This window comes from Equus caballus, chromosome 30, assembly GCF_041296265.1.
Source record: "Equus caballus isolate H_3958 breed thoroughbred chromosome 30, TB-T2T, whole genome shotgun sequence".
Taxonomy (NCBI): Eukaryota; Metazoa; Chordata; class Mammalia; order Perissodactyla; family Equidae; genus Equus; species Equus caballus.
This window is the reverse complement of record NC_091713.1, coordinates 27,901,291-27,927,468: the sequence shown is the minus strand read 5'-3', so window position 1 is coordinate 27,927,468 and position 26,178 is coordinate 27,901,291. Positions and strand designations below refer to the sequence as shown.

At 36.3% G+C, this 26,178-nt stretch overlaps 1 protein-coding gene and 1 long non-coding RNA gene across 8 annotated transcripts in view; one reads left to right on the top strand and one right to left on the bottom strand.

Annotated features, from left to right (window-relative positions):
* Positions 1-11,860: 11,860 nt before the first annotated feature.
* LOC111771309 (uncharacterized) lies at positions 11,861-17,771 on the bottom strand. Its single transcript, XR_002805072.2, has 3 exons — positions 17,631-17,771; positions 17,124-17,223; positions 11,861-15,905 (listed from the first exon to the last, which is right to left on the bottom strand). It is a non-coding gene; the product is annotated as an uncharacterized lncRNA (long non-coding RNA).
* A 579-nt stretch (positions 17,772-18,350) lies between these two features.
* BRINP3 (BMP/retinoic acid inducible neural specific 3) overlaps positions 18,351-26,178 on the top strand; it is a 402,882-nt gene continuing 395,054 nt past the window's right edge. For 3 of the 7 annotated variants that reach the window (XM_070256069.1, XM_023632555.2, XM_023632554.2), the window contains exon 1: positions 18,351-18,782. In XM_070256069.1, the coding sequence (XP_070112170.1) occupies positions 18,640-18,782 (143 nt within the window). In that variant the 5' untranslated portion in view covers positions 18,351-18,639. Of the gene's footprint in view, positions 18,783-20,132; positions 20,474-20,565; positions 21,856-26,178 lie in introns of those variants that run through there. The other 4 variants (XM_023632553.2, XM_023632552.2, XM_070256070.1 and 1 more) reach the window with 4 other exon arrangements.

The following is a 26,178-nucleotide window of genomic DNA, read 5'->3' as shown; positions in this document are numbered from 1 at the left end:
TTTGTGTCCTTCCAGGAAGTTGTTCATTTCCTCAAGATTGTTTAATATATATTAGCATAATAATATGTTAGCATACAGTTGCTCATAATATTCTTTTATAAATACTTTTTTATCTGTAAATTCAGTCATGAAATTCCCTCTTTCATATGTGATTTTAATAATTTGATTTCTTTTTCTTCGTCAATATGCCCAAAGGTTTTTCAATTTTGTCAATCTGGTTTTCTTTATTTGTTTATTCTCTATCTATTTAATTTTCATTCTAATCCTTATTATTTTCTCCCTTATGCTTGCTTTGAATTCAGTTTGCTTATTTTTTTTTCTAGTTTCTCAAGGTGTATATTTACTCTATTGATTTGAGATCTTTTTTCTTTTATTTTAATATAGGCATTTATGGTTGTGAATTTCTTTCTAAAAATTGCTTTAGTTGCAGCCTATAAGTATTAAAATGCTGTGTTTTTTCTTTCCATTCATCCCAGAGTATTTTCTAATTTCCATTGTTATTTCTTCTTTATCTTATTTGTTATTTAGGAATATGTTACTTTTCACATATTTGTGAATACCTAAATTTGCTTTTGTAATTTTTAAAAAATTTAATTCCACTGAGTTGGAGAACATTCTTCATATGATTTCAATCATTTTAAAATTATCGAGGCTTGTTTTTGGCCTAATGGATATGGTCTATATTGGAGAATGCTCCATGTGTCCTCAAGAAGAATGTGTTGTTCTGCTTTTGTTTAGGCGGCGTGTTCTATAGATGTTTCTTTTATAGAGTTCTAGTTGTTTTATGGTGTTTTTCTATTTGCTGGTTGATCTTATGTCAAAGTATCCCCTCCAGTATTGAAAGTGTGGTATTAAAGTCTCCACTTATTACTGTTGAATACCTTCTCCAGTGTAGACCATATATGCATGAAGCCACAAAACAAGCCTTGCTCTCTGAAATTTTGAAAATCTTTGTTTTCTCTCAAAACTTGTTCAATATGTCCATGTCACATTAAAATATTTGAGAAGATGAAGCAAGATAAATTTTAAATGCAAAAATCCTGATGTCCATAAAATTAATAAATGAATAATATCTTTATTTATTTGAACCAATTGTTTAATTCATTTTTACCGTCCAATCAAACTGGCAGTTATCAAGATGATTTTTATTCAGATTTTAATCGTCACATATACAATCTCTAGGTTCTTGTTTTCATATATTTGTATATTGTTCAACTTATCATGAAACATACTATTAATTTTATATAAATAATTACAAAATGTACTTTTTAATTTGGTAAAGACAATTTTATATATAATATCGTGTTTTACGTACTTATATAGGATTATATGTATTTATTTATAAATATATGTATATTTATAGATAACATTTATGTATAATATAGTGTCTCCAGTTTATATATCATTTTCAGCTTTGGCTTTTCTATTACAAATGACTATTCTTGATCAAGTGATTTTTGTGAATAAACATAAGAAAATTTTGCCATTTTCATTTTTTCTCACCTAAAATCTTTTTAAAAGATAATTTACTCTGAATATGTACAAAGAGCGACTTTTATTTTTTCTCAGTTGAAAATTACAGCTAGTTTCTGATGAAAATTTAATAATAATAATAATTGAAAATTTGAATCCAAAATTCAAAACCATGATGGAAGTCTTTAACTAAAATTGCTTTCAAATTTGATCACGTAAAATTGAGAATTTTGTTTTTTATGGTATTTTCTACTTGTGATTAATGGGAATATAGTATTATGCACCAAAAGGTTGAGATTTATGTGCTTAAGTATTATAACTCTAGTTATAATATTTTGGAGGAAAACATAAATAGTACATTATTGAAAAATATATATGAAGTTTAAATATCTAAAACTAGAGTAAGAATTTACTTTTAAAAGTTTAGGACATTAATAAAATCAAGATATTTATATATTTCCAAAGATCTAAAGTCCAGAGGAAAACATACTTATTTCTTTAGACAAATGCTAATATGATCTTCACATCCTAGGGCAGATATGAAGACACTGTATTCAAAATGTCTGATTCTGAAAAACACAAATAAAAAAAAAGTAAGTCTGCTTTGAAAAGCAGACTTGTGAGGAATTTAAACTGTATCCTACCTCATATCTTTTACACATGGATATATATTAATAGGAAAGGAAATATGGGAAAATACTAGGATGGTACAAAGGGAAATATGAGGAGGGTGAGAGAAAATATTACATCAGGTCCATTAACATTATAGACAGTATTGAAAATACTTTAGGAGTACCACAGTAATTAGAATTACTTCAAACTTTATCATTTTAATGGTTTCAGTGAAAAGTCAGTGTTTATGTGACCAAAACTGATCTCCAGAAGTTGACCTCCCAGAAAAGAAGTTGGCTCAGGCAGAGCCCCATAGAAAGCAGTCACCGTCGAGTGCTCAAGCAATCCCTTCTGGTCAAAGGCAAGATTTGGCCTCTGATCCTGCCAATGAGAGGCTTGTGCTTGTCCATCCACAAATACTGTGCTGGCAGGATAGGACTGGAGCCAAGATTCTCCCATTATATTGCTACGGTGTTGACCCCAATTCCACTAAAAGAGGACACATTATCACACATGCTGTTTAAAGGATCATGTGGCCCAAGGATCAGCATCCCTCTCCTGGAGTGTGACATCATGCTGTGCTAGACCTCTGGGAATGTACTAGGCAATCAGGGACCCACACACCTGCCACGGCTCGGTCTCTGTGAGTTTTCCCAATGACTGCCCTTTCAATAGGTCTGGCATTTGTGCACTTGACCATTTGCTCTTGTTTGTGGGATTGTCAGCTCCATAGTTAAGTTTAAGAATAAGCTAAATCATATTCTTTGAAAAAAATAAGAGATTTTGAGTTTTCTTTTTAAGTAATTTGGTCACTTAGAATTGCCAAAACAACAATATTATATTGTATCTTGCTATTCCTTGTCTTCTTAATTTTTATAGATATTTGAAGGGCAATTAATTCATATTTCACACAAGGTATTTTTACAAAAAAATAAGAGAGGCTGACAAGATTATCTGATGATGTTATGCTTTACCATGGGCACACTGGTCTTTAATATTAGAGTGTCAACCTCTAAAGGCAGCTAATTCAATTATAGAGTTACATTGAGTTGAAAACCTAATTTATTCTCTTATACGATAATTAGTAAGAGATTGCTATATGCAACATGACCACATATCTACAAATGTTAGGACCATAGTCGGGATTTTGCGTAGTTGGAGATGTCAAAGGCCTGCCAAAGAATGGCACCAGACCTATGATATGACACTTAAGTAGAAACCAAGCAAGTATAGATGAAAATGGATCTTATTCCTAGCAGACAAATAGCAAGTGTAAAGAACAGGAAGCATGTGGGAGCATGGCAGGTAGAAGAAAATGAAATACAGTAATGTCTTGATCGAAGAGAGCGAAGAAGAGTTTTATACAATCCCAAGCTAGAGAATTTGATTGGGGTCCAGGCCATCTGTCCTATAAGACAAATTGTGGGATTGTGAATTGCTCCTAAAAAGAGTGGAACCCATTTTAAGAACAGAGAATCATAACTGGGGGGATGACATGTTATATGAGTTTTGAAAATATACCTCTGACTGTTGTAGAGAGTTCAGATTAGATGCAGTTAGAAGGCACTTTCAGTAGTTCAAATTAGAAGTGATGATAGCTTGGGCAAGGGGTGTCATGGTACAGTCAGGGAGAATTGATCAGAATAGCATTATTTATGATCTTGTGTGTACTTGCTGATGATTGAACATGGAAGAAGAGCAAGAAGGTAATTCAAGAATAACTTCTATAGTTGGATTGATGGAGATACTATTCACTGAGGCTAGGAATGCTGAAAAAGGATTAGGGTTTGATGAGAAAGATGAGGAGTTCAGTTTTGAGTTCACTGATTTGGAGTGCTCTGTGATATCCTTCTAATAGGAGATATTGCATGGTCAGCTGCATACAACAATCAGGAGTCCAGAAGGGAGGTCTGGACTGGTAGTATACAGGTTCCACTTATTTGCAAACAGGTTTCCCATAAAGAGGCAATAGGACTAATAGTGGATCATTTAAGCAAAAGTGTGAGTTTATCGGACAGATTCTTATTAGCTCAAGGATTCTCTACTAAGGCCACAGAACCAGGCTCAGAAAACAATAAGAGAAAGAATGCAAGGGGACCAAATCAAAGCAAAAATCACATCACAGAGCCCATCTGATGAGAACATTGATACCCTCTCACCTCATAAATCTCCTTCCCCGCTGTGCCCCAGGAAACTGGAAATTGCTACAGGCATTGCAGGCACTGCTGTTGCTGCTGTTGCAATGGTGAAGTAGATACCACTGCGGTGCCCGCTGCCAACACGGAAATGAACCCCTTACTGTTTGTGATGATTTGTCTTCCTGGTTGGAGATTTAAATTGTTAGGCATGTGCATCTGATTATCCAACCTGGAACATATGCTTGTGCTGGAAAAGTGCATCTTTGTAGCTTCTCTCAGTCCCAACTGGTCTCATTCAGTACAGAATTCCTCCCTCGTGGGAATGGGTTTCAAACAACGAGCAACCAATATTGTGACAAATGTCTAGTCCAGCGCTGTTATGCTAAGTATATTATAGACTTTAAGAAATCGCTTAGGGAGAGAGTCTAGGTTGAGAAAATGGAAATACTTCTTTTTAGAAATCTATTTAATTATTCTTATATGGCAGAAAATGCCTCAGAAAGGTTCAATGGAGACTCTCTTTCGTTTTTGCCCCTCTGCATCCTTGGGTGTTTGTTTGTTTGATTGATGTCATCTTCTGGGTCTTCCCTTTCATGATGGCTTTCATGCTGGGGTATAGTAAGGAATTAGGCATAACCCACAGTTTATCTCATGAGCACTCTCTTCGGAGGACACTCTGCATGAGTACTATCATTTATGATAAGACAGAAAGAAAGTGGTGAACTACTGCTGGTATTGACTGACGGCGAAAAAGAATCAAAGGCTGACTTTAAAGGGGAATTAGTATTGAGGTGAATTATTATTATTTGGAACAGTCTATCTGCTATGGACTTAATTGAGTCCCCCTAAAATTCAGATGTTAAAGCCCTAACCTTCCCCCTCTCTGTGACTGCATTGGCCATGGGGCCTTCAAGGAGGCGATTAAGGTTAAATGAGGTCATAAGGTTGGCACCCTGATCCAACAGAACCAGCACTGTATTTAAGAAGAAGAAGAGACACAAAAGCTTTCTTTCCACCCTGTGAGAACACAGTGAGAAGGAAGCCACCTACAAACCGGGAAGAGAGCTCTTAACCAGAAACCCACCATGCTGACCCTTTGATCTTGGACTTCCCAGTCTCCAGAACTGTGAGAAATAAATTTCCATTGTTTAAGCCACGGCACTTTGTTATGGCACCTTGAGTAGACTAATACGCTATCTGTTTTTTACTGATTTTGTATCTGCTGTAGTTGTAGGAAGACATGAGAAGACTGTGGTGTATTCCAACTGATTGAATAATGGAGAGCTACCAAGATCATTAGCCATGCTACACTATCATGAAAATGTTTGAAGAATTTTCTCTGGAGGCATAGAATAGAAATGACCTTTATTAAACAAAACATAGGAATATTTACTTCTTTATAAAAAATACACTTTTCTGAATTTTATGCCAGAACAAATTGTATACACTACTATATATAAACCAACTATTTATCTAATAGACAGAATTAATTACTAAGAATACTTAGTAAGAACTTGTTTATATAAATATCATGTTAATAACGAAATTATTAAAATGTTTCAAATCCTGCTACTATTCATGTGTAGTGCATGTAGCATGATGAATATATTAAGAGTTTCCATTCTTTTATATTACGTTTAAATTAATTGGCAAATATATATTTGCCCTTTGAAAAGTTATACATATTTTACAGTTGTTCAAGAAAATGATGACTTTTAAAAATCTGCTATTAACTTCTTATGCTTAACAACAAAAGCTGTATTATTTTCTGTGAGTAAATGAGATTTTTCATGAGTTTTTCAAAGCAAATTAAGATCTTACCAGAGGAATTTAGCAATAATTGCTAAAAGAAATTTTATTTTCCTGGAAATGTGGTTATATCGTCTGTGATCAAAATTTCTGTTCTTTATTCCCGGTGTCTTCTCTCACTTTTTAATTGTTTATATTGCTTTTTCCCTTATTTATATAAGGAAAACATAACAAAATGTAGAAGAAACTGAGTGTATACATTATTTTATTTAACTAAGAAATATTTAACAAAGAATCTCTAATGTTGTCTATTTAAACAATGTTTATTTTAAAAGACTTTGTATTGCTACTAATGAATATCAATTGATTCATGAGAAAATGGCAAATAAACTGAAAAGACTATAGCACATATGTACAGTATTTTAAATATTATTAATGTGCATTTATATTTATAATATTTAAGAAAACTAGTTCCTCAACTTTATAATTTAAAAAATATTTCATTTTACAACCTAGATTTTTCTATAATTAACAATCTCAAATGTCTAATTATATTATTAATATGTATTAGGCAATACAATGGATAAAAGCATGAACCATTACATTAGTTCAATTACAATTTTTCCTAGAACTCAAAGAGAATTTATCAAAAGGGAATGATCAAACTAGACAATTTTCATAGATTTTTTAACTGAATATTTGGTTTTGGAATTGAAGGGAAGCTGGAAAGACAAAATTTGAGAAAGAAAAAATAAGATAATTACATTTGAAACCTCTTCAAGTATATTTGCATGATAATTTTAATCAATCAATATCATATGATTCTATAAGAAACTTACAATAATCTGTCAATTAAACTTTTATTTTAGATCGTCATTATTCTGCCTTCTTCTTCCTATATTAACTGTGAAGGTCAATACCTTACAAACGTAGAAGCTGTAAGCAAATTGGTATATATTTGCAATGATTGTGGTTTCTTTGCATCTTCTCTACACGCTTTTAGGAGAATTTCATCCTCAAACTTACTTTCCCCTTTTGCCTTTCCTTGTAACGCAGTGTAGGCATGTGATGTAGGCCCCACAAATCAGACCCAATCTGAGATTTGATTTTTAAAGTAATAAATTAAAGAAGCAGATACTTGGTAGAATCAATATTCTGAAAAGAATGGGAGCAGAGGCATTCAGCTTTTGTGGGCAGAAATTGTCCTGAATCAAATATTGAGCATTTACTACAACATTTTAGGTAGCATACTGGAAAGGGTCATAGAGAGACCAAGAAGAAATATTTGTACTAAAATAAAAGCACATTCTCGCACGTAGATGGATTGAAACTCACCACTCCATGTTTCTCTTTCTTGTAAAAGTTTTACGTAAGTCCATTTTTGGTCTAACACAAAGGGGTAATATTTGGACATTTTAAATCAGGAATTTGTTTGTTATTTCCTCCCCTAAGGAGACAACAATGAATGTCAATTAAAGTGCTGGATGTGTTTCTTTGGTCTCAATTGACTAGATGGTATGAAACCAAGGTGATTTTATTTAACAAGAGCTCAACATTAAAGAAAATGAATTTTAAAAATTTCCCTTTGAGAGCTAGATTTCAGTGGGTTCACAGCAGAATCCTTTTACTCTAGTAGAGAATTTTTAATCTAGAGAATTTTTACTCTAATGTATAAAGCATTAGACATAACGGCAATTTTCTTACTTACAGAAAGTTAACAAAAGTCCTCTTGGCCAGGGCAAAGAAAGAGAGAAAGAAGAGATCAAGATGGAACATGAGTATGATTAGAGATAATTAGAAACCTCAGAGAAGGGAGATCACTGCTCCACTTTTCTCCTGGAATTTTGGAAGAGAACAACTTTTAATGGGTGCTGTCCACAGTAAATTAAAGATTTAAAGTAAAGGAAAAATTGTTGCATTTTAGAAGGAAAAAGAGCCTGAAATAGTACCACCTTGTTTCTCATGGGCTGTGTATGTCAGGGAGAATATCCACATCTTCCAAAAGGAGATCATGCTGAATAGCCACTTTTGGACCCAATGAAGTCTGGGATTATGTTTAGATAACTAAAAAAAAGGAATTCCTCTCAATTTGGTGGCTTAAGGAAGGAGTATGAGTTCACTTTCTGCAAAGAGGCCAAGGTGGCTGGAGGAAAGTGACTAAGAATATAGTAACAGGTCAGAGGATAAAGAAGAGTTCAATGTTTTAGGGTCTTGAGTGACATGGTAATAATTTTGGTGTTTGTTCTAGATAGATGAGAACCCATTGCACATTTTTAGCAGAGGATTAAGATGATCATTTTTTATTTTAACAGGATTACAATATTTGCTGTGTTAAGGATGAAAGCAATGGTAACGGACAAAGCAGAGCAGCGTAAAGAAGATATTGTTGTAATAAACCAGGTTCGAGATTGTGGTGACTTGGATTAGAACGTTAGCTGTGAAAGAGATGAGAAGCCCGCACAGGCTGGATGTATTTTGTAGAGAGGATCAAGAGGATTTGTTGGTCATTTGGGTATGAGCTCTGAGAGAAGGAGAGAAGTCAGAGATCTCTTCAGTTTTTTTCCTGACTATCTGCAAGGATGATTTGTCATTGAGTGGCGGAAGAATGGAGGGGGAACAGATGTGAGACAGGGTTGGAGTACAACAGCTGAATTTTGTACATGCTAAAATTAAGATGGTCATTATATTTTTAAGTGAAATTGTTAAATAGTAATTTGTATAGATTCTAATTTGTATACAAAGCCTAGGGATCAGCCTGAAAACATAAATTTGGGCAAAATCAGTAGAAAGATGATATTGGATGCCTTGGAAATGAATGAGTTCTTCAAGAGATTGAGTGTAGATGCAAAAGTGAAGTTCACGGACTGGACCTTAGGGAATTTCAACATTAAAAGTTCAAGACAATGAGAATAAACTAGAAAGAGTAACTGAGAGGCAGCAACCAGAGATGTATGAAAAAGATCAATTAATATTTTGTTCTGGAAGCAAATATAGAAACTATTTCGAGGAAGAGTATTGTGAAAAATGCTGTTGATTAGTCAAAGAAGATACAGACCAAGAACTCACCATTGGTTTAGCTTTGATATCCCCTCTATTTCATGCATTCTTCCTTCCTTCTCCCCACTAACCCCACCAACAAAACCCAACCACTGATCAGTTGCTGAATTTTTTGCTGTCTCTAGAGTTTTACCTTTTCCAGAATGTTATATAGTTCTTTTTTTTTTCTTTGAGAAAGATTAGCCCTGAGCTAACATCTACTGCCAATCCTCCTCTTTTTGTCGGGGAAGATTGGCCCTGAGCTAACATCTGTGCCCATCTTCCTCTATTTTGTATGTGGGACATCTACCACAGCATAGCTTGATAAGTGGTGTGTAGGTCCATGTCTGGGATCCGAGTGGGCGAACCCTGGGCACTGAAGTGGAACGTGTGAACTTAACCACTGCGCCACTGGGCCAGGCCCCTAGAATGTTATACAGTTCAAATCATACAGTATGTAGCCTTTTCAGATTGGCTTCTTTCACTAAACAATATGCATTTTAAGTTTCCTCCATTTCTTTTTATGGCTTAGTAGTACACTTCTTTTAATCACTGAATAACACTGTATTGTATGGATGTACGACTATTTGTCTATCTGTTTGCCTTAGGAAGGACAACTTGATTGCTTCAAGTTTGGGGCAGTTAAGCATAAATCTGCAGGTATGTCTGTGGACATGTGTTCAACCTATTTTGGTAAATAACAAAGAGTGCAGTTGTTGAACCGTATGATAAGACTATGCCTGCCAAACTTTCTCCCAAAATGGCTGCACCATTTGCCTTCCCACCAGCCATCGATGAGAGTTCCTGTTGCTCCACATCCTCTGACAATTTGCTACTGTCAGCGTTTTAGATTTTAGCCATCGCAGTAGGTGTGCACTGGTATTTCATTGTTGTTTTAATTTTCAATTCCCTAATGATACATGATGTTGAGCATCTTTTCATGTGCTATTTGCCATTTGCATATCTTCTTTGGTGAGGTCTGTGTGCAGATCTTTTACCCATTTTTTAATTGTTACTTTTCTTATTGTTGAGTTTTAAGAGTTCTTTGTATATTTTGGATACCAATCCTTTATGAGACATGTGTTTTGCAAATATTTTCTCCCGGTCTATGGCATGTCTTTTCATACTCTTAACAGTGTCTTTTGTAGAGCAATTTTTTTAATTTCAATGAGGTGCAACTTATCAATTATTTTCTTTCATGAATTGTGCTTTTGACGTTGTATCCAAAAGTCATTTCCAAACTCAAGCTCACCTAGATTTTCTCCTATGTTAACTTCTAGGAGCTTTATAGTTTTGCATGTTACATTTATGTCTGTGATCTATTTTGAGTTCATTTTTGTGAAAAGTATAAAGTCAGTGTTTAGATTCACTTTTTCCCATGCAGATATACAGTTGAATGCGAAATTTGGGCTCAGGGGTAATTTACGGGAACCCCCAAAGCCATAAGTATTCATTCATTAACAAACATTTATCAAGCACTAACCATGTGCAGAGCCCATTCTAGATGCTGGCAAGGACTGAAGTTCCCCCTGTTACCTAACAGCACACCACCCATCAAACTCCTTCATCTAATTCCTCCCTGTGAGCAAAGTTAAAGAATCTGCCTGCACTGAATGTTCAGTCTGATGGTTTAGTCATGGATAAGAACGATTTGGTTTGAGAATATGGGTGCAGCAGTTTGCTATCCATGTTCTCTTCTTGCTAGACACAAAGCTGACTTAATTTTACAACTTCCTTTGCAGTCAGTTTCAGTCATAAGAAAGTTCCGGTCAATGGAGTGTGAACGCAAGTGCTATGACTCACTTCCAGATCTGGACCATAAAATTCTCCTAAGTGATCCTCCACATCTCCTCTTTCCCACATTTACCAAATGAGTAGAGAACATCCAAGGACTTAGTGGAACACTGGGTCATGAGGTGGAAGGCGTCTTGGTCCCTGAATCTCTGTGTATCAGATCACCACACCCATCCTGCTGACTCCACTGAACTGGAAGTGAGCACAAGATTACAATTTTGGTTAACAACAGAATTTTGGAGTTGTGAATTACAACTTTAAACTTCTACTGAAGAAAAAAACTTTCATCCTACTGACACTGTTGCCTCTTAAACTCTAAGCAAACTCTTTCCTGCAAGTGCAGGCAATAGGTAATAAACTTACAAGCTTCCGGAAGCTGGGAAGTAATGTAAGTAAGTGAAGGATTCTGTATTTGTTGCTGAGGAGACCTTACGGCTAGGCTAAGGACACCAGCAATTATTCAACTCTAGATTTATTGCTTTCTTTTGTTGTTGTTATTATGATGGTTGTGTCAATATTTGTAAGATACTTGAGGTTCCTGACATTTGTTATTGTATTTAGCACATTATCCTAAGAAGTGCTTGGCCCACAGATGACATTCAATAAATTAATTGTTCTGTCTAATAAGAGGATGATTGATGATGCAAATAGGGTGTAGGATGGGGTCAAAAAGACCTTTATAGTTATCGGTATACTCCCCTGACCCCCCTACCACAACAGAAAGACTGTAATTTACCTATATTTATATCCTTATAACATTTAGAACCTTGTTCTTACACGTTATACTATCAATAAATGATTGTTGAATAAAAGCTCAATAAATATTTGTTGAATTGACTTTTAGGCTTGGTTTTCTCCCATAAATATGAAATGAATTCATTTTATATAGTCTCTTAAAATTGCTTTTGTCTGTAAATTCATATTTTCTCCTCAGAGGCAAAACTCCATGATCAATGTGAGGGATTATTTTTCATCTTCCTACAAGGTATGTATTTCTTCAGAATAAAAAGTACGAGCATTAGAGAGATTTAGAGATACCAAGAGAATTGGCAATCAAGTGGCTTAGTTTCTTTTTATTTTCATTAAAGGGGTGAAAGGCCTTAGGATCCATGAGACACTAAAATTAATGATGCATCCTAATTAAGCAAATGTTCAGCTTCTTTTCTTGATTGCAATATTGTACAAAATACAAGGAGAAAACGCTCCAATTGCTTCATATCAATCTTTCCATGAAAATAAAATTCCTCCCACTCCCTGTCAGTCAGTCTCTTATGGTCTCATTTTAGATCTCAAGTTTCTTTTAATATTTTTCCAATTTCCACTGGCTTCTGCACTTAATCTTATTGTGTTTAGTAGTTTTTCTTCATATCATATATGTTTCATATAATCTTCAAATTTCATGATCATTATTCATTTCCTTACACCTATATCAGTATTTCTTATAAACAAATCAGCATGTATTGGGTGCTAACATGTGTAAGACTCTTTGCTAAGTAGTACATTCTAAATGAATAAACCTATGTAATATTAGAAGTCCTTGAATTATTAGTTTATTTCTGGAAACTAGTTCGATGTCCAGTTCTCCCCATCTTGGCTCCTATCCATTCCCTATGTAAGCAAGTTGGAAGAATCAACTTGGCTCTTGATGAAAAATGATGCTTTGTCCACTACCTGGAGGAATGGAATAGCCGTGAAGCAAGAGTTTGCTGTTAAGTCATCAAGTTCCTAGAGAGGAAAGAACATACTACTTATTTTTGAACTCTTTGAATGACTGGCTCTATTAGTTTTCTGTTGCTGCTGTTATAAATTACCACAAATACATGGTATCTGAAAACAACGCAAACTTATTAAACTTACAGCTTGGGAGGTCAGATGTCTATAATGGGTTAGCAGGACTTCACTTCTCTTGGAAGCTCTAGAAATGAATTTGGTTCCTGCCCTCTTCCAGCTTCTAGAGGTGCCCTACCTGCACCCTTTGGCTAACGCTTCCCCATCACTTCAACTACTTCTTTCATCGCATCTCTTTCTCTGACTCTATCCTTCTGCCTTCCTCTTGTAAGGATGCTTGTGATTACACTAGGCAGATGCAGCTGATCTAGGCTACTCTCTGTATCTCAAGGTCCTTAACCTTATGAAATATGCAAAGTTCCTTTTGCCATAGAAGGTAACCTAGTCATACATTCTGGGAATTAGATGTGGACATTTTGGGAGTTGTTATTCTTTCTACCACAGTGAATAATCATTGAAATACAGATACAAGGAAGGATTATAAGAAAGTTGCGTCTGATCACTTCCTTGAATGTTTTGAAAATTGTTATTTTTGTAAGTTACTTCAAAAATTATGCAGCGTTATACATGTCAATTGACAGTGCATTAATACATAGAACCATTATGCCAATGAACATATTTTGGTCACTATACTAATGAATGGAGTTGGGTAGTACAAATAATTTAGAAAATAACTATTTTCGTTATTGTCAAAAATCTTAATTCTGAGAACTCTGAATAACAAAATGTTACATAAACTGATAGTTTTATAATTCAGCTTGTAATATTAGAAACATTTCACTCTTCCATGAATATATTTTACTTGCAAAAGTTGATAGATGAAGCATTTATACTTACATAAATAATTTGCTAATAAAATTAATAAATAATTTGATATTTCCATTATATTTCTTCTTCCCTCCAACAAATTAGAAAATGCAATATAGTGAATAAAAAGAACTCAATTATTACTTTTAGTAAGGAATAACAGTGCTCCAATTTCCTCAAACCTCATTTGTCTTATTTTTGAAGAAACAAAATGCTTTAACTCACAGCATGGTGAGAGGATTAAATTAATATAGTTAACAGTAAGGTATTTATAAAATTATAAAGTCCCATGCAGTAGCAGAGTCATTATTTTTAACACAGTTTACTAGGCCAAATATATGTCAAATATTGAGAAAAAATTTTGAAGAATGCTGTCATTTAGTAACATTTCTAAACGTAGGATAAAAATTAAATGCAGTAACCCTTTGTAAGAATGTAAAGAGGGAAAGTTTGGTGAAGTACTGAATTTCATCCATTAAATACCTATTGAGGGGCCAGTCTGGTGGCATAGTGGTTAAGTTCACATGCTCTGTTTCAGTAGCCTGGGGTTCACCAGTTGGGATCCCTGGCACAGACCTACACACTGCTCATCAAGAAATGCTGAGGCAGCATCCCACATGCTACAACTAGAAGGACCCACAACTAAAAATACACAACTATGTACCCAGGGGTTTTGGGGGAGGAAAAGGAAAAAAATTAAAAAAAGAATCTTCAAAAAAAAAATGAAGAATCCTTCCTGAGAAAGTAAAATTATATCATGAAATGTTCCCCAATCATTGAGGCAGGGTTGGGGGGGGTGGGTGAAGCATGGTGGGAAACAAAAATTTTCAACAATAAAGAGTATTAGTTATCAATACAGTAAACTCCAAGAAGGCTGCAATTTATTCATCTTTGTATTATTGTTTCTTTCTCTATTTTATTCCTTATCCCAATCTCAAATAATATCTGTTTTAGCAGCTAGTAATAGATTTAATTGATTTAGAATGAATACTAGCTAAATTAGGAAAACCACATTTAGAGTTCCTTGGGTCACTAGTTAGTGTACGATTACACTAATCAACCTCTCTGGTTCTCAATTTCTTCATCAGAATGAAGGAGTTAAACTAAATGATCTTTTAAGTCCCTTCAAGTTCCAACATACTTTTTTTGAGATTCAAATATGTTGGCTCAGTTTATTCAGCAACATATTGGTCTTACGGAGCAAGACGTGAAGATGCTTGCACGCTTCGATATTTAAGAAACTTTAGATACTTTCAAAGAGAAAGCTCTAAAACCAAAATAAACACATAGCAAAGAGACTAAGATGAATAAATTTAAATATTCTAATGAGGGCAATTGTATATGCATAAATGTGTGTTCTGCATGACACTCTTTTCTATGTAAGGAACCGTTTGAATTTACTTGCTTTACTACAACCCATTTTTGTTATGAATGTGATTTAAGGTTAAAATAATCTGAGGCATATTGACATTTTCGTTCACAAGCAAATTGGTTCACAATTTCTTTAACATATCTTGAAGGTTGCTTTTAGATTAAAGATTTTAGTGGATAAATAAGTAACAAATATATTAGGTGGTACTCGTATACTTAAAAGAAGGAGCCAGGATAGTAGATAAAGCATTACCAGTAATACAAAATGTGCTAGAGTGCCAACTACTAGGTATGAATTGAGAGTATCCCCAAAAGGGCATACTCAACATAAAATTAAAATGGGTAACCTTTGAAAGAGGTCTAAGTACAAACAAGCTTTGTAGACTCTACACTTGTATTTTGAGGTTGATCAAATGTAATCATATGTCTTAAAATAATGCTCAAATACCTAAATCATTTAATAAACTTTCAGTGCTATAAACTATTTTAAAGTTAAGGAGCCATGGGTCACAAAATTCATGTTTTACACTGTACTTTTTTTCTCCAAATATTTGAAAGAACAATAACCTCATGTTTATTTCACATAGAAAATAAAAATTTCAGGGATCAGCCCAATGGCATAGTGATTAATTCACGCGCTCCACTTTGGTGGCCCCCAGGCCGCCATACAAAATAGAGGAAGACTGACAGAGATGTTAGCTCAGGGACAATCTTCCTCAAGCAAAAAGAGGAAGATTGGCAACAGATGTTACCTCAGGGGGAGTCTTCCACATTAAAAAAATTAATTAAATAAAAAACAAAAATTTTAATCTTACATCTTTTAATTTGTCAAGTTTTGTCCTCAGCAAAAAACTGTATTTCTTTGAACAGTAGTTTAGGTAAGTAGGTTTAGGCAGCATATTGAGATCTTACATGAAAAGTATGTTCTCTATATATTACAACTGCTAAGATTGTATTTGTGATGACTGTAATTCAGGATATTCATCCTCCTTATGGATGGATGGAGCTAAGATTCCCATAACAGGCTTGTCAGCCTCTGTAAAACACAGAGACATACACAGAGATCATCCTTTTGGTAAAATGAGACGACTGAAGAAAAACTTCTGCTCTAGGACATCGTTAGGGCTGGAATACAGCCTAAGGAGAGAAAAAAAAAAAAAAGTTATACAAACATGTCCATACTGAAATTTTTTTCTCTTGCCAGTTCTAATAGTAAGAAAGACTATAGATGCTCGTGCACATGCGCAGCTTGCCTTGCTGTTGTAATACGCCACTTAGCTATCTCTCTTCTGGGATTCCTTACTGTGATTTCTGTAAAACTGATCACCTGAAATGAAGTCTATTCTTAGCCATGCAATTTCAATACAGATATTCTAGATGAGGTTAAGGACATCTTGCTTGCATCAGCAGTAAATTTTGTACCAATTAGCTTATTCTTGATCATTAAAATTTGGGGATAAGGGGTTCACAATGGGAGGATTGACAACAATGGAGGGAAAAAATCTAATATGAATATTTTACGAGTGAAATATATTCTATAACCCCAGACTGCCATGATTTCCTTTAGAGCAAGCTTCCTTTAATTTTTCACATCCAAAATGGTCAGCTTACACTTGAAAAACTAAGTTCACACCGTTTGCAAGATTTGTTATTCTGCACACTTAGAGATGTGCTGTAAGCCCAATCAAGAGCTATTCCACTTCTTCCCTCTCCCACAACTACCCATCTTCATGTAAAGAGCATGTACAGGCTGGGGGTGCTATAGCCTCGTGAATACAAGAGGGTTTTATGAATTTATAGGTATCACCACAACATGCAAATAACTATTTTGGATGCTAGTAATCTGTATCTTGTGCAAGAAATGGAACAAAGATGCACACATTAGTAAAAAGGCTTCTATAGCTTTAACTTAAACTAGCAAAATGTGAAACATGCACATTTTCATTTCTGGAACTGAAAGAACATTATATCTTAGAACGCGGCCAAGGTATAGGAAAAGCGTAGACAAGGCGCTGCTACCTGAAACTATTTTCTTTATTTTCAGAAAAGAAAGAGTTAGTAAGAAATAAGGGAGATATTTAAATACCCATTTAGCAAGCAAATAGGAATCTGCTTTACCTGTGTTTGAGTTTTGAATGTGGGAGAAGGACCTTACACCTTCATATTGCCTCCTTAAAGTCCCGACTTCAAATTCACCCTTACATGCTACTACTCTCCTAGGAAGGAGCAAAAGAAAATTTCCACTGACCCAGCTCGTGATTGACATACAGAGAGCAAATAAATGAATGGAGTGGGGCATGGGGCCGTGAGAAGCAATGCGTTTCCTTTTCAACCGCAGAAAATAAGATTACTTACCAAGAACATTTTTATCCAGGGCAAATGTTTATTCCCTCTATCATTCGGCGCCTCAGTCTCTGCCAGAAATCAATTTCCACTCTACCTTTCCCTCCTAGTTCTAAAGAAGAGAGAGAGTGGATAATGCTTAAGCTTCAGGGTCCAGAGGGAGACAGAGTAGAGGGCAAAAGACTCCCACAGCGCTCTTTATCCAGATCCAAGCTCGGAGAGCGAACCCTTGGGGAGGGAGGGATCGCCTCCAAGGAGGGTACCGGGAGTGGCGACGGGGGAGTCATTTCACAACCGAAATATAAATCATCTACAAAGAGAATTCCCAGCCCCTCTGTCACACCAGCAATTCCCCAGGGGAAGTATGTTTCAAAGAGGAAAAGGAAGTTCCTGAATTGAATGAGAGAGAGAGAGAGAGGGAGGGAGGAGGATTTGGGTTTGGGGGGGGTTAGGATTTGGACTTGGAGAAGGCATGGGGTCGTGGAGAGGAAGGGGGAGAAGGAATCAGGCTAATCTTACCCGATCGATCAGGCGAACGTTTGTGCGGTATCGGGATACGAAAATGGCAAGATAATGCATTCGGCAGCCAAGCCATTTCTAGCACACTCTCCCTTGGGCACTGTGCAGGAATCAGAGGGGGCGCGGGAGCCTCACAGCCTGCCACCCGCTCCCCCAGGGACGGCTCCCCCAGCTTCTAAAGCAAGGCGTTTGGAGCTGAGATTGCGGATGGAAGTCAATTGCCTTCAGTCGCGGGCAGCAGGACTCGCCAAGAAAGCAGGACCTGTGTGGGCTCCTGCAGCCTCCGCGGCCGCCTCTAACCAAGGTTCCCGGTCCCCTGGCCTGAGCCTCCGGGCACAGCGCCCCGAAAGCGCCCAGCGACTCGGCCTCCTCCACATCATCAGCCCTCCGATTCCCCCCTTCAGTGTGAATCGCTGATGATTTGGTCATCCTAAAGTGACCCTAGTGGTTTATTTGGGAGGGGGGATAGTTGGTTGTGTCGGGCTTCCTCACTGCGCCTCCTTCTGTTTCTGCGAGCGAGAGGAGGATTCAAGGGAAATCCTTGTGAAATGCACTGATGGAATACTATTAATCCTAATGATAATGTTCCCAACGCAGGTAACTCTTAAAGAACTGAGAGTGGCAAGATCGGAACAGGATTTCCGAAGCAATGCCCTCTTGAATTCTCATTGGATCCTTCCCAGAAGCCTAAATCATTCTGGCTGCTGTATCTTTCAGGATGACTACAGCCTTGCTCACTAGTTCTCTCTTTATCTCCTTGTCTTCAACACATCCTTTGACTTCTCTTTGCAGATTTATCCGTATCCCACCTCCTGCTCTCCGGGCTCCTGATTTTCCCCACTGTTTGGGGATGTACAATCTGTAAATTTGCACTCTGTCTGCCTAAGGATCACCACAAATAACTTCCCCTCACCCCCGTCCCCTCATAATAAGAGGCACCTCTTTCACATTTTGCTTCTCTTCCTTGGGAATTTGTGGCTCTCCCTGTGACTGGTTTTTACTTGGTTACATGCCACCAGGAACTGCTGATTATTTCAAAGTTCCACCCCCTTGTAGCTATCACTGTACCTTGATTTGGAAGATCATGGAATATCTGTGTGAATCCTGGATGTATATTTCTCACAGTCATCTTGCCTCCTGGAATTTCCTCTGGTAAGTTACTCTCTTTATATGTCCTTAGAAACTTATCGCTAGTGTTATTTTTAATTAGATTTGTCTATTCAAAAAAAAGATTTCTCTTTTTTTTCATTTTGTTACTTTGAAAACTCAAAGATATATATGACCCTGTTTATTAACTAGTATGTTAGTTGCAATGGTGCTACTGAGATATAGTCCATGTAATGAATTACTCCATCACCTTTTACATTATTTATTTCTGTCCTCATTTATATTACCGGTTATAGGAAACAGTAACCATCCCTCCCCCCCCCCCCCCGCCATTAATGCTTCTTGGCACACATTCTTGTGCCATTTGAAAGGTTAAATTTTATGTTTATCTAAGAGTGAGCTTAACAGAAACCTTCTGACAATATCAGGGTTTGGGAAAGTTCACTAGTCTCTGATCTTCACAAGGTTGTTCGGGTCAGAATTCGTTCACTGTAAGCAATTACGTGACTGAAGGAGGACTCTTGTAAAGTCTATTTTTATGGGTTTAGCAGGACGTTAAGCACTAAAAGCCACTGGATGGTAAGAACAGGACTGTGAGTTTTGAGTGCAACATTTTTTCTTAGAACATTTCGAATCACACATGAACACATTATTTTGGCATTGTATTTCAATGCAGGCATCATATTTGGGAATACATTTCTGATTTTGTGAATTTAGCTGGTGAACAGTTAATTGGACATGGAGTGCTCATTTCAGAGGAAGAGAGCTAGCAGAAGAAGGCACTGATTACCTTGGTTCTAATAAATTGAAATTCAGGGGCAGACTATACATAAAAAATTTCATTGCCTTACTCTTCAGAGTTGTCCAACTCCTAGACTCAATTTTTAATAAGTACATTAATGTGGTCAGTGTTTTTTGCTTTTATAAACATTTTTTTATGGGGTCAACTGACAGTTTTGATTATCACTTCCTCTTTAGGTATGGGTGCATTGAGAAACATTTAAATCTTTGCTTTTACTTCATATATTGACAAGAACACAGTATTCATTAAATACCAGACTTGCATATGTCAGTAATCTCTAATGCATATAAAGGCTTAGGATTTTCTCTGTGAACCACCCCCCAGTAAGAACAAGTTCCAGATTTCTACAACATCTCTCTTTATTCTGATGGATGGAGGTGCGAACCTATTGTTTAAGCTTTTCTTTCTTTCCTTCTTTCTTCCTTTTCCTTTTTTTTTTTTTTTTATTTCTCGGAAAAAACTATTTCTGTCGTCATTGATGGCTGACGCGACAACCTAAGTAGTGCTTTTATAAATTCAAAAGCCCTTTTAGCTTCCAGACATAAAAGTACTCCAGCTGCAGCGTCACCCCACCCCCCAGGCTCAGGATTCAAGGGCTTTCCCCTCTTGGCTCCCACCAAGAGAACAGGGCTGGGACTGTGGCCCGTACCCCTTGGCGCCCCTCACCCGTCACTAGCTACTACCTGGTCTCCTTCCCGGACTGGTGGTCCTGCCTGACAAGTGCCATCAGCGTCCGTGACTTCAGTGGAAGAAACGAGGGCTTAGCATAATTCACCAATTCAAATAATCTCTTTGGACGACTGCTGCTGTTGCGCAGGGGTGGAGGGAGGGAAAAAAAAAGAAAGAAAGAAAAAAACCCCCAACTTTCAGCGCAGTCAGATCTTTCCTTCTTCACCTAGTCTACTCCAGGAAGGCACAGATGTACGGTATTTAGGTAAGTGCGTTTTGCTGTATATAACGTCAAACTCCAGCTTGTGATGGGGAAATTTACATCTAGGGGCTCCGTCAGCCAAGGACGCTTGAACCAGAGGGCTATCAACAGGCGACTCTGCCTGGAGATTTCTCCGCAGCTCATGGCAACGCCTAAGCCACCTGGGCGCAGGGAGCGCGGAGGACAAGGTGCCTGGTTGACCTGCTGGCCCCAGACTTGGTGCTGGGTGTGGGGATGACCCGCGCGGGTAGGACTGTGCCCAGCACTCTGACCCGCTAGCGCAGGCTCCGCACTCAGCCCCTGCGGCGGCGGTGTGCTGGCTTGGTAGGCATTTGCAGCCCTGGAGCGTGGGGCGCGCCAGGGGGCTTCCATCCTTGCTTAAAGCTCCATTTCCAGCCTTCCTCTGGCCAAACTTGAGCAAAAACCTCTTTTCTGTGCAAGAGTAGACTCGGGAGCTCTGGAATCTCCTATCAACGCCCTTCTGCGTTTGCACTGATCGATTTCTTATTTATTTAGAATGAGCTCTGCCTAAGTCTAATAAATGACGGCTCTTCAGCGTGCCTGCTTTATGAACCCCTAATCACAGCCTCCATCCCACCGCCTGGTTGGGTTTAGGATTGCTAACTGGCTTCTCAGGCTCTGTGTTCAAGTATTGCTGACCATCCTTCCCTCTCCTCCTTCCCCAACTCTCAAGAATCTGGAGGGCGCTGGGGTGGGGGAGAGAGAGTTGCATTTCAACTCGGAGCTAGAGCTGGGCATAGAAGGTTGAAGTTAAAAGCAAAGAGGGAGGGTGGGGAGCCGTTTAGCTTGTCTCGTAGCCACTTTCAAGTTGGGCTTTTATGTTTCCGTTTCCCTTTTTCTGGGGGCGGGGTGGGAGGTAGGAGGATCTGGGACCGGAGCGCTCTCCTCCGGCGTCCACTCGGAGAGGGGGTGGTGCTTCTTGGCGCCTGGTGACTTCTGGTTCTGCAGCCAAGCAGTGGCAGAGTTTAAGTCTCCGACGGCTATTGTCCTAGTCCCCAAGAGTTGAACCAGAGAGCGTCTTACTTTGCACCAGGTCGAGTACGTGATCAGCCATTTAGAACAGGGACCTCCTTTTAATGGGAATCCGGCTAGGAAACGCTGGGGAGGCTCTGTCTCCCAGGATAAGATGTTTGTTTCCAGCTGTGTGAGATGCCAACCGGAGGCTGGAAAAGAGGAAGAGGTGACTAGGGTTGCGAAATAACCCTACTGTTGCTTACAAATATTCTAGCCAGTCAGATGTATGTAAGCAGAGAAGACGGCACCAGGGTATAAAACTGTCACAGCAGCTTCGAAGACAGATGATTCAGATTTGGGGACTTTTTCTTTTGCGTGCTATTTAGATTTGTCATCATGCAGTTAAGCAGGTAAGGACCGAACGTCTGTATTTTATTGACGATCGTAGAACCTATGTTTGACCCATCCCGTGATAATTTATCTTTGTTTCAAGTGATAGATTATATGTATTTTCAGATGGCTCAGCTATGATGCATAACTTCTTAATATTCACATTCATGAATCGTTTAAAGCCGTTTCAATGTTTAGCATGCAGTTATTTGAATATTCGACTTGCATTCATTTAAATGTTTACCGGTGTCAAAAAGAAATCCTAAACTGGGCCGAGGTGAGAGGAAGAAATGAGGGGGGTAAAGAGTTGGAGCAAGGAATGCATAACCCTAATGAGTATGTAAGATAAGAGTTACAGAAATACCTTAAAACATGGCTTCTTATTAAGGTCACAGACCTTAATATATAAAGGACAGTTGGAGAACTATTAAGGGCATCTTCACCTAGCAATTCAATTCTGACTACTTGAGAGAAATGTTTCGTGTGTATTTTCATGTTATTTTCTCAATTTGAAAAAAAAAAAAAAAATCCGTGGGGTGAGGGTGGGTTAGGTTGTCAAATAAGATGAGAAAAGAGCTTGCCCTAAGGCAATGTTATCTATGACCCCAGTATAGAAATCTTTGGGCTCCGGAAACCAGTTGGAAACTAAAAAATAAAATCTAACAAATTTAAGAAATTATGGGAGACCTCCCATCAATAAAGCCTTTTTAAATTCCAAATTTTGTAGATGTGTGATTTTAGCAGCCAATAGATTTCTTCCACTATCTGACTTAAGAAAAAACTCAATTAAAAGGACAAAAGAAATTTTAAGTGCCACAATAAGTTTTGTTATTACTATTGATATTTTATTCTGTTTTGCTTACATGTTGAAGGAATCTAGAGTCCCCACACAGTGAAGCAAAAAATATTAATGACACAATCCCAGAACTATTTTATTTATTTCTAACACTTTTTCTCCTCTAGGAAAATGTGTTCCTTAAGATTTTCTCTCGAAATATTTTTAGTACTTACATTTATTAATGTGGATGCCTGATCAATAATTTTTCTGCTTATAAAGCTCACTGATAACATCTTGAAGAAATAAGAAAGATAATTGCAACTTTGGGTCTTAAGATTGCAAAGTTATAGTGCTTTTCTTAGTTTGGTGCAAGAGATAGTTTTAACTCCACTGGAGAGGGTAATTTGTCAATCAATTCCAGTTCCTCAGTTCTTTAGCATTTTACCGTCTGGAGTTTTATTGCAGTGAATATGTTCATTCTGTGTTTGTGTATATATATATATATCTCCATTGTTGAGTGAGTGGAGGAGGTATTTATTTTAAATCTACATTGCTTGAATATTGTTTCCAAATGTAATAGATGTAATACCATATACGATTGATTTCATTTATTATTTAATCAGATAAGATATGATTCCAGCATCTCATGAGATATTTTCTTTTAATACATTCAACATTATGACAATGTACATTTTTATAAAATACAGTGCATCTTGATTTTCTGCAAGCAAAATAATTGATATAAAATAGTTAAGTAAGTCAAATCTAAATAAGAAGAAACCTTTGGGACTCTAAAAGAGTGTGTGCATTTGTGTACCATATACATATCTACATACATAAAATTGTCTTACACTTAGATTTGTGTGTTCTTTGAATAAAAGTGGAATTTCTTTTCAGAATAGTGCCTTTGTGTCTTTCTCTCTTCAAGTGCAAACAACTCAACTGGTAGGACTTCAAAACTTTGATGCTGTATTATCAACCTATGCTTCAATTTCCTTTTTTTCCTGTTATTTTGATTTTTCTGATATTATCTATATAATGAGCAGTCATTAACTAGAATAAGTGTCTAAAACTTTAGTAATTTAGAAAATTGGATATTAGTATTAAAAGTTCAGACATGAACAGAAATGTAACACCAATCTGTGGCAAGGTTAGCACAAATTTATATTTTATTAAAAAATATTCCAAAGGCATTCTCGGATAGTAAGATTATGATTAAGGAAGTACCCTTCTAAGATTCTTAACACTTTTCTCTTCTCCTAGTCGTGGGTTATTGTGAGAAGTAGAGTAAGATAGATCTGGGGTTCCTTCCTTAATTTCAATTCTAGTTCTACCTCATTAATGTGATCCTAGTAACATTTCTTGACCACTCTTCATTTATTTTCCACATTTCTCGTCTGGGCACAACATTGTCTACTTCACAGAGTTGTTGCAGATAAATTTCATAAGAGATGAGGATGTTTTAAAAAGACAAATATTATGAAAACAAAATATGTTTTGAAAACATACCATTTATGTTTGATTTTTTTTTTTTGTCTTTTTGGATAAAGTTCTCTTTCTATGGAAGAAGTAATGTTGACCCAACTTCTTTTCAAATTATTAGTATCAGATATTCTTGGTTTATGGTGTCATGGTGTCTAATGAGTTTAAATAATGTATCTTTTGTTTTCATATTATGTAGCTAAAAAATAAGCCAACATTTAAAGAATACACTCCTGAGGGCACATTAGGTCTTCTTTCCATTATGTTTACCTTGGCTCTGACAAAGTTCTGGGATAATAGCCACTTCTACAAAATAATTGCTCTTGGTTGATTTCTTAGTGTCATCTAGTGAAAACAAAGTCTCATTTCTCAGCAGATTTATATTATTAACATGGTGACCACTGTCAGTTTCATGGAAAACAAGATCAAAATATTCTCATGTAACAACTTTCAAAACGGAGAAACTCAAAAAATGTCAGACTTTTCATTTCTAACATCTTTTATAAACTCACATTCAGCTTACCAGAATTACTTAGGTGACATCTGGCATTGTTGGTGTTTTAATTTAGCAACTACGTGGATGATTTCATTAGACATGTAGTAGTATAACTCTGACAAGTTTCTCCATGCACTGGTACATTTTATGATTTTAATGTTTGCAATTCATTAGTTCTAAAGAAGAGCAAAAGAAAAAAATAATTTGTGTTTGAATATTATTGATTGTTAATGGATGATCTTGGTTCTTAAGAGAAGGGGCTGGTGTAATAGTGTTTATTCTATTATAGAAAAGGGAAAAGGGTTCCCTGAAGATGACATATAATTGTGAACACTAATGGCCTTTTTACTGCAAATATACCTGGAAGTTCTGGCCCAGCTTTTTAAAAACTTTTTTTAGTGATATCAAATAACCACTCTAACCATTTTATACTGGTCATCAAATACCCACATCAATAACATTTTAAGGCTTTTATCACCATCATTTCAAGCATATTTGATGAGTTATCAAGAATGTTTATATCCAGTTACTCATTTGCAGACCTATCCAGTTACAAGGTCTCCATAGATAATTATTTCATAAGCTATGAATCCACTCTTCTTTACTTAATGTTCGAAATAAAGCATTCATGCAAATAGCTCTGGGATATTCCTCAATTTCCTACTCAAAGTAAAAAATCATGAGTAAACTAGTAGATGCTCTAATAATTGAAATAAACCCAATTATGATTCTCTAACCAATTTCTTTCTCCTCAAGACTGAAAGATATAACTAATATATTTTTAATGAGCTGAGTGGATTACTAGATATTTTATCATGAAATAAATAGTGGTGTTGACTTTTTAAATGTTCATTTTTAATCAAGAAAGTATAAATTCAGGCATGGAAAAATGACACGCAACCTAATAAATTAAGAAATCTTGTAGATTCTTATTCTACTATATTTATTGTTGTTTCTTAAACACAATTCATCATTTCTCAAAATGTTTATTTTTTATTAAGTTTAGAGTTAAAAATGGTGTTTATCCTCAGCGTGACCTATTTTTACTTATAATTATTTTGTTAAGAGTATTTGTTTTAATACCTAGACCCTAATTTACTCAAATGTGGATGCCTTTAAAAGCACTCAAAGCCTAACAAATTTACTTTATTTGCTAATAAAGAAGCTACCATATTATAGTTCCAGCAAATTAAATCTATAAAATACACATTCATTGATTAAATTAATAAATATCTTACCATTACCTTTGAATGTATTGTAACTCCCTACTATAGAAAATTTATTGTCTCATAATGGTGTGTTTCATTTAAATTCCATTATAGATTTATTGTAAAAGAATACTTATAGATAGACTTAGTCTCCCTGACTTCTGTGAATATCAGCCAACCTCATCAGGATTGAGCTGTTTTTTATTAACTTTTCTGGAGTCTTGCATTTTGTTAATTTTAAAAGCTATCTCTAGAATATTGCACTATTAAAAAACAATCGAACCTTGGAAAGACCAAAATTGAGTAAGCACGCATCTTAGATTTTCACTGTCAGATAGTAGCCAGTCTATAAACACACTGTTAGTTTATGGAGTCATTA